This window comes from Pyrgilauda ruficollis, unplaced genomic scaffold, assembly GCF_017590135.1.
Source record: "Pyrgilauda ruficollis isolate IOZ18807 unplaced genomic scaffold, ASM1759013v1 scaffold21, whole genome shotgun sequence".
In the NCBI taxonomy this organism is placed as follows: Eukaryota; Metazoa; Chordata; class Aves; order Passeriformes; family Passeridae; genus Pyrgilauda; species Pyrgilauda ruficollis.
This window is the reverse complement of record NW_024520318.1, coordinates 6680152-6696348: the sequence shown is the minus strand read 5'-3', so window position 1 is coordinate 6696348 and position 16197 is coordinate 6680152. Positions and strand designations below refer to the sequence as shown.

Below are 16197 nucleotides of genomic sequence, written 5' to 3'. Positions count from 1 at the left end.
TTTTTAAATCTTGGCTTGAGAGACATAGCTGTTAAATTTGATAAGAAATTATACCTGCATTATATTTTCTTTGCCTGTGCAAGGGCCAGCAAGGCTGAGATAGCATGAGGGCAGAAATAAACAACAACAGATGACTGTGACTTCAGAAGGCAATGGAGCCCACACTAAATACAGACAGAATTTGACCCTGAAGCCACCAGGTATCATATGTAGTCTGCAGATGGTTTCTAGTGCAGAATTTTAGGGAGGACTGAAAGTAACTACAGCAAAAAGGAGTGGGATGAAATCTACATGCAAAAGGAGCATATTTGATTAAAAATTACTCTACCACTAAAGACCAAAAAGCATGAACTTTTAAGCACTATACTTCATCCAAAGTGGTTTCTTGATCAAGGATGTTCTTCCAAGATGCACTGTGAGTAAAAGGTAAATAAAAGGGCTTTACTCAGTTTTGAGACTGAGCCACAAGACAACCAGCCAGTTTGTAATCCTTCCAAGGAGTGACAGCTTGATGGTCAAGGCCCACAGGACACTGTTTCCCTTCCAGTGGAGTAACAACTTTCTGGTGCCTCCTGAGAGCCTCAGTTCAGCTCTTTGGCCACCAAAACCAAATATCCATAGGTTGTAAGTGTTGTGTTGGAAGGGCAGGCAAAGCAAAGCAGCAGACACCTCAAAGCAGAGGCTCAACTGGCGCTGATATTTTGGGTGAGTGGTCAGTAGAGTAAATTTACTGCACCTCACAAGGCATCACTGAGTGACGGTGAGAATGTGCTGCTGCTGAACTGACTGAAAACAGCAGCTGGGAGAGAAACTACTGTAATGTAAACCAACCCAGCAGAGGGGAAGAGAAGGAGTGGATGTGTCCAGATCAGATTTAGACAAGTTACCAACTGACTGCACTAATAATAGGGGCATAAAAGACTCCAGACAGGACCCCCAAACAGGATTTCCTGCGCATGTGGATGTGCCTGTGCGCGTGTGAAAGGGAATGCAAACGTGAAAATTGAATGAGGGTGTTGACTAGCAAGTCTACAACTAATTTTGAAACCCTACAAAGACATCTTAGGAATCTGGTCTTGATCCTGCTCTTGCTAAAAGCAATAGACAAATTCATACTGACTTGGGAAACCTGGGTCTTTAAATCAAATTATTTCTTCCCGCCTCTAAGTAACAGTGAATTGCATCAGCAGCACTTTGCAAACTATAAGCTACTCAGTTAATTTGTTTTCAGGTATTTGTTTTACTCAGTTAATTTGTTTTGAATATTAGCTTCATCAGATGAATTATAAAACAGAAGACTTTTTTTAATTTTTTTTTTCCAGTCATAACATTTTCCTTTGCAGAAAAATGAAAAGTAAAACTTTCTACAAGGATCATTTGGCTGATTCACTACTTGTAAAAGAACATTCAAATTGCTTGCTATATCTCCAAAGCATTGTTATGTTGTTCCTATTGCTAGGTAAGACCTCATCCCTTGCACTTCTGGCACAGTCACATGTTAAACAAGCAAAACTAAACCATGAAAATTCAAATTCAGAATTGTTTTGACAGCAGCATTAGCCTGTGTTCACCTAGTATCATTTTCACAGTTCTACCCAAACCAGCAAACTATTAATACTCTATTAGAGTAAGGTATCTTCTCACCATTTTGTACTCAATTCAAGCATATATGGCAAAGCTAAAAAGCCACCCAGTTCTACTGCTGCTGCTGGGAAATATGCATTATTTTATTGGGCTAAATTGCAAAAATATTACCAGGAAATGCTTAAATTCTCCTGCATTACAACTTTTCATTCACAGATATAGATACTCTATTTCTGCTTACTCACATAAATATAAACTTTAACCAGAGCTCTTCAGAAGCTCTGCAAACAAAAACATCCTTACTGCAAACACGGTTCTGCTCCTGGCAGAGACAGAGTGAAGCTGTGGTCAAATCCAGCACAGCCACTCTTAGGAGTAGTCTTTACACTTGGAAACAGTAATCATGAGTCCATCAGCAGGGAGGTGCCATCCAGGAAAAGCTCAGCAAGTTTACAAGTTCTCCCAGACTCTCCAAGTGGAAGTTTTCCTTTCCAAGGTGTCCTGAGACTTGCTGTGTGTTACAGATACTCTTCCCAGCAGCAATCACAGATCTGCTGACAGAGCTGTTCATCTGAGGACTTCAAAACACTTTTAATTGATGGTCTGAGTTAGCCCTGACTTTGCTCAAAACAGAGCTGCCACAGCTTGCTGCAGTGGCAGATGATGCTCTGGTAACCAATCTGAGACAGGACATCTGTCTAGGGACAAGTTTTATGACAGTCACTCTGCCAGCTCTGTATAGCCAGCAGTCCAGGCTCTGGCATGGATCAACAGATGCTCAGGAGGAGGGCACCAGAACCAGGCAAAAATGGGGTGATTGTTCCCTCAAGGCAGAGTTCAAATATCTACCTGAGGTGTTTTGCTTGCTGGGGGTCAGGGGGAATGGTGCTTGCTAGTTGGTTTTGGAGAAGGAAATAGGGGGAGATACTGTGTGTAGATGCAGTTTCTCTATTCAAAAGAGAGGTTCACTTTATAAAGCAAAATTATAGAGAACAAAATATAAAGTGTTTTAGTGGTGTTCCACTTAAATCTCCCACTGCTGCTGACAACTGAGCTGACATTTCAGAGAACCATTCACCCCATCCCTCTCTCAGAACCACCTCTCTGAGCAGCAACAGCAACTGGGACCACATCCCTGTGCACACACAGTCCAAGCACCTCTCTTGTACTCTTTGCACCTTTCAACTACTTCATCTATTGTTTAGTTACTCAGTAACACCTTAAAAATCATTTTTAGATTTAACTCTAGGTAATTTTAAATCAACCAGCAAACTCAGTTTCTTCAAGCCCTTTCCAGACTATTTATATTGCATTAATTCTTCATAATTAGAACATTCTGAAAGACTCTGCTGGTAACTCCTGGGATAACATGTTCAGGGGGACTCTGCTGGTAATTATAGTAAAAACTGGACCTCCAATCCCTTCAGCATAATAATCTTCCCCCTAATTCTGCTACCCCTTTTGACCAGAAGCTCATAAGGATGATCACAGTACACCCATTAACCGAGTTTTTCTTATTCACACATAAGGCACTAGGACAGTCTGCTTTCAATATCACCCCAAATTCCCTGAAACATTGCACAGCCTGAGCTGAAGCTGTCATGTCCACACTGTCTAGCAACACCTAAACCAGCCAGATTAAAGGCAGTTCACACATTTCAATAAACAATGCTGTTATGCTTCCTGATTACACACAACACTCATAGCCAACACCCTTCAGCCTTCTCCAAAGAAAACCAAACCAAAACGTGCCCAGAACCTGATGCACATGTGCAAGGCACACACACTTTGCTGTGAATCTTTCCATGTTTAGGGAAAGATAAATATTGCAGCTGACTGGCCCAAGCAGCCTATGTTTCTATTGCATTTACTAGATAGCAGCAGTGCTAGAAACTAATCAGTGAGCATCCAAAAGATGTTTTCCTAATACTAAGGAGATTGAAAAGGGTTTAGTATCTTTAATAGTTTTACATCAAAGAGGATTATAACAAGCAATGTAACAAATGCCCAAACTGGATTGACTTTGTACACAAAGCTTAAATCTCTGGGCCTTCAGAGAATTATTGATAGACATGCAGAAACAGAGGAATGCTGGAGCTTGCCACTGATCCTTGTCTGGTTTTGTCTGCCAAGGCAAGCCCTACCTGGCAGGTCACATACCTGGGTAGTACCAGCCAGGATCAATTCACCATGGGCCAGCAATGTGCCCTTGTGTCCTTTAAGAAGGCCAGAGGTATTCTGGGGGCATTAAGAACAATGTGGCCAGCAGATCAAAAGAGAGATCATCCTCCTCCTCTACTCTGCCCTGGTGGGGCTGTACCTGGAGTATTCCATCAGTCCTGGGCTCCCCAGCCCAAGAAAGACAAGGAATTAATGCAGAGGGTCCACTGGAGGGCTACAAAGATAATTAGGGGACTGAAGCATCTCTCTCACGGGACAAGCTGGGCCTGTTCAGCCTGGAAAGAGACTGAAAGGAGATCTTATCAGGGCACAGAAATATCTTCAGGGCAGGTGTCAAGAAGATGGGGCCAGCTTCCCTCCAGCAACGCCCAGTGACAGGATAAGGCACTGAAATATGGGAAGTTACACCTCAATATGAAGAAAAGCTTCCTTACTTTGAGGGTGACAGAGCACTGGAACAGACTGCCAGGAGAGCTCATGGAGTGTCCTTCTCTAGAGATATTAAAAATACGCCTAGACAGGATCATGTGCAGCCTGTTCTACATGAATCTGCTCCAGCAGGGGATTGGACTTGATGATCTCCAGAGGTCTCTTCCAACCCCAACCATTCTGTGATAGTGCCCAAGGTCACAAGGAGAAAGACAGAATTAAAACAACCTGTTTAGATGAGATCAGCAGCTCTGAATCAATGAAAAATACATTGGATTAAGAGATAAAACACCAAATTTTGCTAACGACCTCTACTGCTGTCACACGCAAAATGATCAAATCAGTTACCTCTCTGTGCTTTCAGCTGTGAACAGGAATAATTCTTTGTTCTTTGCTTTAAGCATGGCCAAAACCAGTAACATTTGCTGATCCAAAGAAGTGGACACAATGCATTTGGAAGCACGGCAGTACTGCCTCCAGGAACAGAGCAGACCTGATACCAGTTTACTCCCAGCCAGCAGGGGCTGCAATGGAGACTGCAGTAGAATAACAGACCAGATGAGACACATTTTCAAAAGTGCATTAGATTCCAGAGTGCTGGATGAAATGGTGATAGATCCATGTCCTAAACCCACCCCAGTAAAACTGCACTGCCCTCAGGAGCTCCCTTGGAACTGCTGCTCAAGACCTACTCAGAGGGCACAAAATGCTCATGCACAAGGGTGGAATTTGAAGATTTCAGTGTGGCACATCAGAGACACTCTGCCAGTACCCTGTGTGCTGGCACAGCTCAGTGACAGGAGCCTTCAGGTGTATGCAGAATATCAGCAAGAACAAAATCTGAATGTGCTTTTGTACTTTGTATTTACACTCACATTGCTAACACTGTACAACCACTGCTGCAGTGCAGCAAGCTTTGTTTCTGAACCAATTATTCTACAAGCAGCCAGTGGAAATCATGATTTTCAATGTAATCTGGCAGTAAATGGCATTTAGAGCAGCATCTGCGATGTAACAATCTCTTCCTACAAGTTTAACTTTTTTATGACTCATTTTCAGACTTTTTTTTTTTTCTCAGTCCTCCTTGCAAGACTAACTTATATTAAAAACAACAATTTAATCTGCAAAGGCCTCTTAGGGACACATTCCACCGACCAAAGCAATTCCAACAGAAGGTCATTCTATTGCTTCTCTTTAGCCATAAGAGCTGTAAAGAAAACATTTCACCTTTTCGTTACCTGAAGAAAAATTCACTATTCACTATTAATACAGAGACAATAAATAATAGATGAATTGGAGAAACACCACAAGCTGTGGGAGAAGAGAGAATCCAGGCTTTCCATCACATTCTCCTCATCCATATTTATGAATCCCTCAGGTTTTCTGGGTAATCTGAATAAATGGATTTTGGATAATATGGGCATGGTAAGAAAACTGCTTTCCATGAAGCAAGGGAATAGAATTTTGGACATAATAGAATTAGAGATGCTCATGATGTATGTGCAGTTTCATTCATTAGAGGAGAGATCACAACATCACTGAAGAACATTTACCTGTGTAACAACTTTAAAATGGTAACAACCCTTGCTATGACCAGCTGCTGAGCAGAACAGAGCCTCACTGAGGCCCTAATATATCTAAACATTAAGTATGGGTCAGCATTCTCATTATAGAGTGCTTTGTGGAAATTACAGAGAGAGAATGGACAGAATTAGTAAAAAAGTACCTTTCACAGCCTATGCTGTTTCAGAGTAGTTCAGGATCTATTTTACATTAAAATGTTTCATGTATATATATATACACACATCTTTCGGTATGCACCAAAATGGTTAAGAATTACTTATTTGCCTGGAAAACATTTATAATCTAGAACCAGAAGTTAAAAAGAAAACCAAAACAAACAGCAGGAAATGAAAACCCAAAAGGAGCCCCAGAGCCAGACACAATGGTGGGCAGAACCCAAGTCCACATGCAGACAGGGTCAGAGAAGGACTGTGTGAAAGCAGCTGCTCACAATACCTAAAAATAGCTTAGCATTCCTCCTTTTGGGTAAAGCTCCACCAGATGCTCCTGGTACCTTCTGGAAAGAGAGAAAGAAACAATTAAAAATCCATCAAGTGAGACAACAGTAAATCTGCCTCCACCCCTCCCATCAAACCCCAGTCCTTGGTGAGCAAGGATGTAAATGCTCCTTGCTCTCCTCTGACCCTGGCACTCATCAGTGCCCAGCATCCCACGGAGAGAGGGAGCCTCCACCTGAGTCCTTCACTCTTGGCTTGCTGGCAATGGATCAGAGGGTGTCCCACAGCCACCACGGGTGGCAGCTCTTCTGTCACCAAGGCAGAGACACCCAGCACCTCTCAAACCTCTCCCCACTAGAGTATCTCCCCAACAGCATTTCTTAATGACTAAAGCTGAGTTAGAGAGAAGAAAAGGCGATTATCTGCATAAAGGATTCTTCAACCCTTCATAACTAATTCCAGTAGGACCACTTTGCTTTGATCTGTTAGTTAGGTTCATTTTCTTCTATATAGAAAAAAATGCCCTTTCCGTCAGAATCTACACCTGCTTCCATTAATCCAAATTACCACCGTGTTTTCTAAATATTAGATAATATGGAGGAAACTCGACAACATTCAAGCAATTGTTTACTGGGGGATTTGATTGTATTTTTTAATTTAAGCACCATACCAGAAAACAGTAAATTCCAAATGAGATTAAGTTTCATTACTTTTCCAGTTCAGAATACCTCAGACTACAAGGGGAAACGCAACTAACTGAGGAAATGTCAAAGTCAATGCACTTACTCCTTAAGCTGTTTATTAAACTTCATGTATAAATCAAATTAAATCAAATTAAATCAAAAAAGCCTCTGTGGCTATTTGGTGCCAACATGATGCATGATGTAGTGTGTAATGTTAGTGTAACTGGCAAGGTTGTTAGGCAACTTTTTTTTTTTTTTTTTTTTAAATAATAATATTGGGATACAACAGGTGGAGAGAAAGCAGCCAAGAACCTGTCAGCCTACAGGGAAAGTTCATGTTTGCCTCTGCCCCTTCGCAGGCAAAAGGGTCACATATTTTGGGTGGTTCCCTTCACCACGTAAATTAAAGCTCTGGCCTAAGCAAACTGCTTTAATCATCAGTGAGGTCTTATACATCATAGGAAAATTTTCCATTCTTAGAAAGAGCAGATGCTGACAAATGCCCCTTGGCTGCATTTGAGAACAGAATCCATTATCCACACAGAAAAGCCCTAGGGAAAAGTCAGGTTGCAACTCCAGCAGTTCAAATAAAAATAAAAATTCCTCAATGAACTGAAAATAACATGCAGAACGTTTCTTTCTATAATGCTACTGGAATTTAACAAGTGGGAAGGAAGTAGCCAGGAATATATCTTAAATGTATTTTAAATCTTTTTTTTAAAAGCAGTAGCAAGAAACAACATAATCCAATTGAAAATACATTATGAATAAATTACACATTCTCCAAGGACTATATTTCCAGAACTAAAAAAAACATTTTTTCCAATACTAGGAAACTCCAATTGAATTCTGGTGTCACCAAGTGTGATATTGTGAAAGTCATTAAGACTGGAGATTGCAAAGAGAAAGAATTCATATAGAGTGCTTATATTTAACTCAGGCTGACAATGATTTCAGCTTGATTTTTCCAAATACAAATACATCAGAATCAAAGCTGCTCAATACTCCTGAAACACCCACAACCTAAGAGTCTTTTTTTTTACCTTGTCAGAAATCACTGAAAACATTCCCCATTCACAAACCCATTTTTGTTTCTAACAGATGTGACACACCCAACACATGGGAGTGACATGAGGCATCAGCAGTGGCATTAAATTCCATTTGTGATGCTCCTTGGACAAGGTGACAGTGCAGCCTGTTCTGCTGTCTCTCACTTTTTATAACACAAATATCCCTGGATAGCATCCAGAAACCTATCCCTGCAGGAAAGCTTTGTGCTTCTCTGCCCAGGGTTTTCAACAGGGCTGAGGCATCACTACAGCACCAAGCTGAAGATCTGCCTGGAAACGAACAGCACCCAGAGTTGTGTAAAGTCATGCACTACAGGGAAGAGGCTGATTTAAAAATTCTGAAGAATGCAACTCTGTGGAAAAGGAAAAATAAAAATCAATTTCCTTTATTTAGTAAGAATTTTACCAGGGGTGCTCCATAACTTGCATTTGTGCCCATCTCTGATGATTCAGCAGAGGCCTCTGGTGCTGAGCTGCCACGGGCAGATGCTCCAGCTCCACTTGAGCCAGCAGGCTGAAGATGTGACCCTTATTTTCTAACTGAATTGTGACAAGATACACAAATGACATTTATTCCAAACATCTTGGGAAGCAACCCGGGATTTCTGCAGCAATGCAGTGCATTCTGCAAGGATGATGCCAAGGGAACCACAGGCAGGAATAGCAGCCTCACTATAAGAATCTTAAGATAGCACATCCAATGCCTTTGGCTTTACTGTATCCTACACCATTAAAAGCTTGGCTTCCAAAACCAAAACCACAATGCAGCATGTGCCAGACACTTAATAAAACACTTGATGTTTCACATTGCTCAAAGGAAAACATGGACAGCACTCAAGAAGCAAACAGTCATGGCAAAAAAAAAGAAATCCACAGCTAATATATGAGGAATCCTGGCTATGAGCCCTATTAGATGATGCAATATTCACCTGCACTGTGTAGTCAAACCCTGTTTCCTGCCACATGAGCCAGAGAACCAGTGTGTTGCCACCTTCCAGCATAGAGCCAACCCCTCTGCTACATCATGATTCACCCAGAGAAAAACAGGAACCACTGAACTTCTTCAATCAAAGGGATTTGCAACACCAAACAACAGATCGGGTATTTTTTCTCCATTTTGGAGTTCTTCAGCCTAATCTTTGTCAGGAAAGGAATTTTTGAGTTCTCATTTCAACCCCAGTTTAATTTATGGAAAAAAATTAATATACAAGGAAAGCTGACAGGATTTCTGCCCACCTGTCTCTAAATAGGAGAGTTTCAGGAGTGTTAAATTCAGTCAGAAAAACCATTGCTAATACCAGAGCAGGCTCTGCAAAAACAGTTGACATAGTGAAGGAAAATGTTGGTATTGCCCTCAGAAGGAAAGGCAATTCTAAAGTATAACAAACATCATTTACCATCTCATCCTGGAAGACATGCAATCGACCTCACTGTAATTCTGATAAAATATGAACACTCCTCTACTGGAAATGAGGTAAGTGGTCAGGGCACTTTATATAACTCAAGGCCTTCATCACCCAGGGGAAGCCTTGCTGCAGAATGAGAAACAAGGATTCCAACCCACTCCAAGCAGTTATTTTAACTTGCCAACAGAGACAGAGCTTATGAGAGAGTGAGCTATAAGCAAACCCAGTGCCTTCCTTATAGCTCAGGTCAGAAGTAATTAAGAGTCTTTTAAAGATGCCAGACAAACCACAGACAAGCAGAGGTTATAAAGCACAGGTTATAAGTGACTGCTGATAGGCAGTGATGGTATGGGAGAGCAGTGAACATCAGGCTGTACGTGCACACCCATGTGTGAGGAAAGGCTAAGTGAGGGCCAGTGTGTGTCTCTAGAATCCAGCACTAATCTAAGCTAAGCTTAAGATCCCAGACTAGGTCAAGGTTTAACTGTACAGGAATCTTGGTACGAAAAGGAGTCCTTTCACCCTGAGATGAAACCTCATCTGAAAAATAGAAATCAGCAGCTTTCAGACAAATCTGAGCCAAACCCAGTAACTGTACACTTAAAAGGCAGGCTTCAGAAAATATTTAGCTATGTACAATGTGCACATAACATGCAGACAACATGTATGTGATACACAGAAATGAGAAGTGAAAAACATCAGTGAAAGTCAGGAAGGAGCTGCCTTTAAGGTCTGACTCTTTGATTCATCTCGGAACTGAAGCTGTAGGATTGGTTGGGATCCGAGCACCTGGATTTGACATCCAGCCCCAAATCTGAACCTGTGCATTTCAATCACTCAGGACTTGGTGTGTGCCTGCAATGCATTACCCAAATGAGCACAAGAGGCAGGAGAAGTGCTGGGGTGGCTCTGGGCAGGCACAGGTCTCACCTCTCTCACGTGCCGTTTCAGGTGCAGGTAGACACACTGTCCCGTCTTCCGGTAATGCCGTTCGATGTGCTCCCTTCCAAATCCCAGAAACGTGTTCATGCACACGTAGAGACCTCCTTCTGAATCCTGCAAGGAATGGCACAAACACTTACAGAAGGGAAGGCCAGGAAGGACCCAGCACACAGAAAAAAAAAAAACAACCAAAAAACCAAGAATTGCAGAACCTTTCTGTTATCAGGCACACACTTAAAATATGGCTTTCATAGCATATTATGGTGTTTACACTATCAGTCCCCTAAGAAACTTCCCCATCATATCATATATCATAACACATCACCCCACAGCCTACAGAAACTCTTTGAAATGAGTTACCTTGCAAATACAGATTAGTGAATGTCCAAATCGGAAGTCTAGAAGTTAGTCTTGAAAAATTCCACTTGAGTGCCCAACCCACAGAGGTTCATAGGCACAGAAATTTGTAAAGCATAGAAATAAGCATGAGCAATTATTTAAAATAGCAGAATTTCTTATGGGCATTTGATTGCAAGAACATGATCCCAAACCAGAGGCACAGCAGAGCTGATGGTCCAGGGACTCTCACACAACTTCTACAACTGATCACAATCTTGTCTGAGAAAAAAGATCTCAAGCGACCTCACAGCCCTTAAAACTGGCTAACAAAAACTTGACCAGTGCTTTGTGTGCATTCTTCAATATCTATCAGGGTTCTTCTCCATTCATGCAATACAGAGCTTGGAGACAAGGGCATTACAAAGGCAATATAAAGATATATACTCCTGGTGCTGATCACAAATGCTGACATTTCAGTAACATAACCTGGCATCACTTTTGCTCTCCCTAAAACTGGGTGTTGATGCTGGCTGTTACCAGAGTCTTGCTCAATTTTAGCACCACTCTAAGATCTCTCCTACATCAGACTGCCAGGAGGACTTTCAGTCATCTGCTCATTGGTGTTGGATCAATTTTTCCAAGCCCTCTAACATGTATTGTTTTGAGTAGGTGGTGCAGAACAAAGATTGAGCCTTTCAGAAGCTCTGTGACCTTCCTTCCATTGTGAGCATGTTTGTGGTATTGCATAGCACAGGACATCTTGTGTTAAATTCCCCAAAGAACAACATGAACTACACTCATTCATAGGCACCTCAGAAGTAAATTATAAATATATATATATGAAAGTAAGGATCATTATCTCCTGAAGCAAGTAATATTAGACACATGCATGCTGCCTGCTCTTCTATCCTGCATTCCAAATCCTTCTGCATTCCCTCTTTCTGTGGGAAAGTCACAGATGTGTCCTCTAGAAGAGGATCCTAGAGGTACCCAGTCAAAATAAAAATATACAGTGTTGTCACTCTAGGGTCTCAGGAACTTTGTTTAAAGTTTTGTTTTCTTGGAGATCATTCTCTCTTTTTCTGGAGGGAATCCAAGAGACCACTGAACCGTTTCTGAGGCAGCCTATGACAACAATCTGACACTTTCAGTATAGGAGCTAAATGTAGAGTCTGAGTAAGTTGGTTGTGGTTACTAACAAAACAGATGTTTCTCCAAGAGAGTACAGGCAGAGTGTTCTCTCCCACAGCTTGGAAAGAAGTGGACAGACTGTTCAAAAGCCCAAAAGGTCAAAGTAAAACAGAAGCCTGTGTGAAAAAAACACCTTTGTAGATGGCTGAGTAAAGGATTAGGCCCCTGTTTGGTGCTCAAAAAACACTCTACTGTGATCTAAGACAAGCTTTGTGCTGGTAAATTTAACCCCACTGAGCAGACAAACAATTCTGGAAGGAATGATATTTTACATCATCTGTGGCATGTAAATCTTTGTATTTGACAATCATTTTAGATGTGTGTGAAAGTTTATGCTGGAGGAAGGCAGTTTACCTGCAGTACTGGAGACACTATTCTACACCAGAAAAGCATAACTTGTCCTGACAGACAAAACCAGGAACTTTAGCTGGGTATTTTCCCCCCTCATTCCTGCTTGAGGATACAGCAGACATGTAGTGTGAAGTTCAGGATAAAGCAATGAATAAACACTTTCTTCCCTTATCACTCCAGTCTAAAGGCACTGTTGGGGCAGAAGCTTGTACTTGGTCAGGCTCCACCACTGCCCAGAAGGCAGTCAAGAGCAGATCAGCCTTCTCACCTTCTAAGCAGAAGGAAAAGGGATTGCTCCTCACTGTATTTCTGCCTGTTCTTTGCTGCTAAGGTGCTCATGGTATGCCAAATGCTTAATTCAGAGAGGGAAACATACAGCCCATACCAGGGAGAAAAGTATTTAAAAAAAAATTTAAAAGAGCTGCTCTTACTTATTTGGACACCTATTTATGTTTGGAGGAAGGAAAGAGGCAGAGAACTCCCAGGGAAAGAGAGGTAAAAGGCACCAGTTGCTCCCTCTCAGACGCAAAAGCAGAGCAAGGAAGCTGTGAGAGGCAAACACAAGTGCCAGCCATGAGGACAGAGAAAGAGAGAGAGAGGTCACCCCCTCAGTCCTGCTCACCCCTCATTCCACACTGCTCCTGGCACCAGACACCAACAGCTTCCAAATACCCCTAATCTGGTCAGGACTGAACTAAGGACCTCCATCCCATTACCAACTCTCACAAACCATTCAGATCCCTCAGGGAAATTTAGGGTTTAGCAATTTCAACTCCTGCAGTGGCTCAGACAACAATGACTTTGTACAAACACGTGGGCTGTGGTGATCTCCTAACATGGCAAACAGTTGCAGACTCAAGGACAGTGTCTCATGCACAGGGGTTTGCCTTAGATCCTCTGGAACAATGGCAAAATTTGCTAAGACAATATCACAGAAGAGAGGAAAATGGCACCTGGAGTCTCCACAAGTCTGCACACCCAAACACGAAGAATTAAAAGGTCATCCATCCTCTTGTATATAAAATGAAATGTACCAGTTATGAGACAGGATCACTGTCTTTGTGCATTCTATCACGGTTTCCCTACAAAATTCAAGCCCATACAGAACTGCTACAGGCTCTGCTCAGGGTGTCTGTTCACCAGGAATCACCATAAATTAATCTGGCTGTGGTCATAAGAGTCTTGCTTGTATAACTACAATCCAATCTTTAATGTATTTGAAAAAGTTACAGGACCGTCCCTAACAAACACACACTGCACTGGATCCCACAACAGTCTAACTAAATGACACATATTTTATTTCAGGACAGGCTGAAAAAGAACAACAGATGTTTTGGCACTTAATATTCATCTCAACAACACACAATAATTTACAATGAAGAATAAAAAGAAAGCCTGTCTCTCTGTCATGTACCAGTATTACCTACATTAAACAAGGAAAAAAAAAAAAAACAAACACAGCAACTGAGCACAACTGGATATAGACATGGCTCCAGCAAACAAAAAGTTCATTTTAAAGTTTCCACTGCAGTAAATGTAGTAATTTCTTACCAGTATTACCTACATTAAACAAGGAAAAAAAAAAAAAAACCACAGCAACTGAGCACAACTGGACATAGACATGGCTCCAGCAAACAAAAAGTTCATTTTAAAGTTTCCACTGCAGTAAATGTAGTAATTTCTGGGGTGGGGGAACCAACACAAAAAAAAAGTGTGCTAAGGCCAAGAATATATCTAGTCACATTCAAAAGAAACATGGGATATGAACAGTGGTGTGAGTCTGCCTTTTAGACAACTGCCCTCTGTCACCCAAAGGTGACAGGAAAGTAATGGTGACTAAAGGAAAGCAGAAAAGGAATGAATAATAAGACGGTAAAATTGGGCATCAGGTAAAAAAAGGATCAGAGGGAGAAGCAACAGAATCAGAATAATGGAAGGAGACTGACATACACAAACATTAATGCCAAAATACACACAAGCAGTGAAGAGGAGCCATGTACTACTGGAACTGGTGAAAGATGAGAGATGGGAAAAGAAGACCTGGGCTGGGCAGAGAAAGAAGGGACAAAGGATGTGGAAGTAGGAAATAAATTACAGGGCCCAGTAATTGGACTGTTAACTTTAAGTGCAAAAGAAATCCTTCCCCTGCTCTTCCTTTACAAAAGCACTGTACAGCACTGGATAGCACTGGACATTTCCCCACAGCAAATTAATTCCCAATTGCTTAACAGATTCCTGGTACCTCTGTTGTAGCTCCTGAATGGGCACATGCACAAGGCCAATCCAGTACAGCACTTAGAACATTTCCTGGGAAGAAAAAAGCTGTATGGGCCAGTCAGCCACTAAACCAAACCCAAACCTCCACTCTGAGAGGTGCATGGACTGCTCACGCCCACCTATAAATCACAGGTGGATCCAGAGCAGTGCATATGAATTCCAGAGCAGTGCACATGAATTCCAAAGCAGTGTCTTGGACAAGTGACATGTACAGGCAGGATAAAGGCTTCACAGTTAGTGAGCAAATACAATGGCAAAACTAATGCTGGGTCAGGAGTACTTCTAACCTGCAACCAGGAAAAGAGAACCTCTACCCATCCCTCACCACTGTTTGGGGCAGCTTATCCAGGTGTAGGCTGTGTGAGCCACTGGCAGGGGTGCCTGAGATCCAGCAGGGCTGATTGCCAAGCTGCAGCCCAACAGTGCAGCCCCAGCAGTGCCACCTGCACTGCTTCCACAGCACCTGAGATGTGGGGATTTTGCTTTGTGCAGAACCTTAGCTGTACAGCTCTGTTGGTCACAAAAATAGTGCTGTGCTTCCAGAACAGAGAAGCTGGGGAGAAGACTGAGAGGAAAACTGATGGTTCCACAGCATGTCAGCAGAGCTCCAGCATTCATCTGCATCTCTGCATTTATCCTCTGACACTCTGGGTACCTCAGAATTCAGGTCTCTCTGTTACCCAAAATATTCCAGTCCAGCACCACTCTGGGTAACAGGATGGTCAGTAACACACAAAGAGGAAAAGGCTAGTAAGATCCAAATTTAAATCAACCCCAAGGAAATGCACAATTCACATACACACTGGCTGTTCTCCCAGGCACCATAGTTATTTCTCATGTGTCAACCAGTGCAGGCACAACTTCTGCTGATGTTACTATTCTCTAACTTCAGAAGAGCAGCGAGTTTACTGATGTGAACCAGCTGAGTGTCCTGGTGCACTTCTAGCCAGCAAAACACCTGCCCATGTGACAGCTTTGGCATGTCCCTGTCAAGCAACAGTACCACACTACTCTGACTTTTCAGGTGATCGCCCACCACCAAGCAATTTACTGCCTCAGTAACTGCAGGGCATTCTGCAGCTAGGCCAAAATCCTCATCTGGAGTATTCTCTTTGTCTTGGTGTGTTCAGTCCTCTTGTTTCTTCTCTGCTGCTCTCATTCCATCAATAGAAACAAGATCCAAGCCTACCCCTCACAGACACGGGCCTCAGTGACTTCCTGATTTTCCTCAAGGAATATTGACCAAAGGAACTGCCAGACAGGAGGTGCTTATTTCTAGAATGTTTTGTGCAACACAATCACCAATATCCCTTACACACTCCAGTCTCTCAAGGATTTCAGTCTCAACTGCACAACAAACAGCAGAGCATCAGCTCAGCTCAGACTCTGGAAATTGTCCCAACATAACCATTACAGAGCTCCCGAGCCACAAAAATGAAGTCAGCTAGATTCACAAAGGAAGCTGTTGTCAGCAGCAAGGTTTTCCAGCAGAGCAAAGCCAAACTTTCAGCTGCTCAAACAAACACAGTCCTGCACTCTGCCTGGTCCTGTCACCGTGTCAGGCTCATGAGCTGGGCTGGGTTGTCACCAATGCCCTTCGTGGGGAAGGTTTCAGGGCACATCCACGTGCAGCATCCACAGCTCACATTAAGCCCTTTTTATGCTCCAGTTTGTATCCCCTTTCCAGCTGTTGTCTCTCCCCCAGATGTGTCACTCTCACAAC

The 16197-nt window shown here is 42.4% G+C and overlaps 1 protein-coding gene across 1 annotated transcript in view; it reads right to left on the bottom strand.

The window, feature by feature from the left end:
• USP13 (ubiquitin specific peptidase 13) overlaps positions 1-16197 on the bottom strand; it is a 50608-nt gene that overhangs the window by 30031 nt on the left and 4380 nt on the right. Inside the window, exons 2-3 of the mRNA XM_041467603.1 lie at positions 10305-10430; positions 6214-6274 (exon numbers count right to left, since the gene is read on the bottom strand). Coding sequence (XP_041323537.1) covers positions 6214-6274; positions 10305-10430 — 187 coding nt within the window. The remainder of the gene's footprint in view (positions 1-6213; positions 6275-10304; positions 10431-16197) is intronic.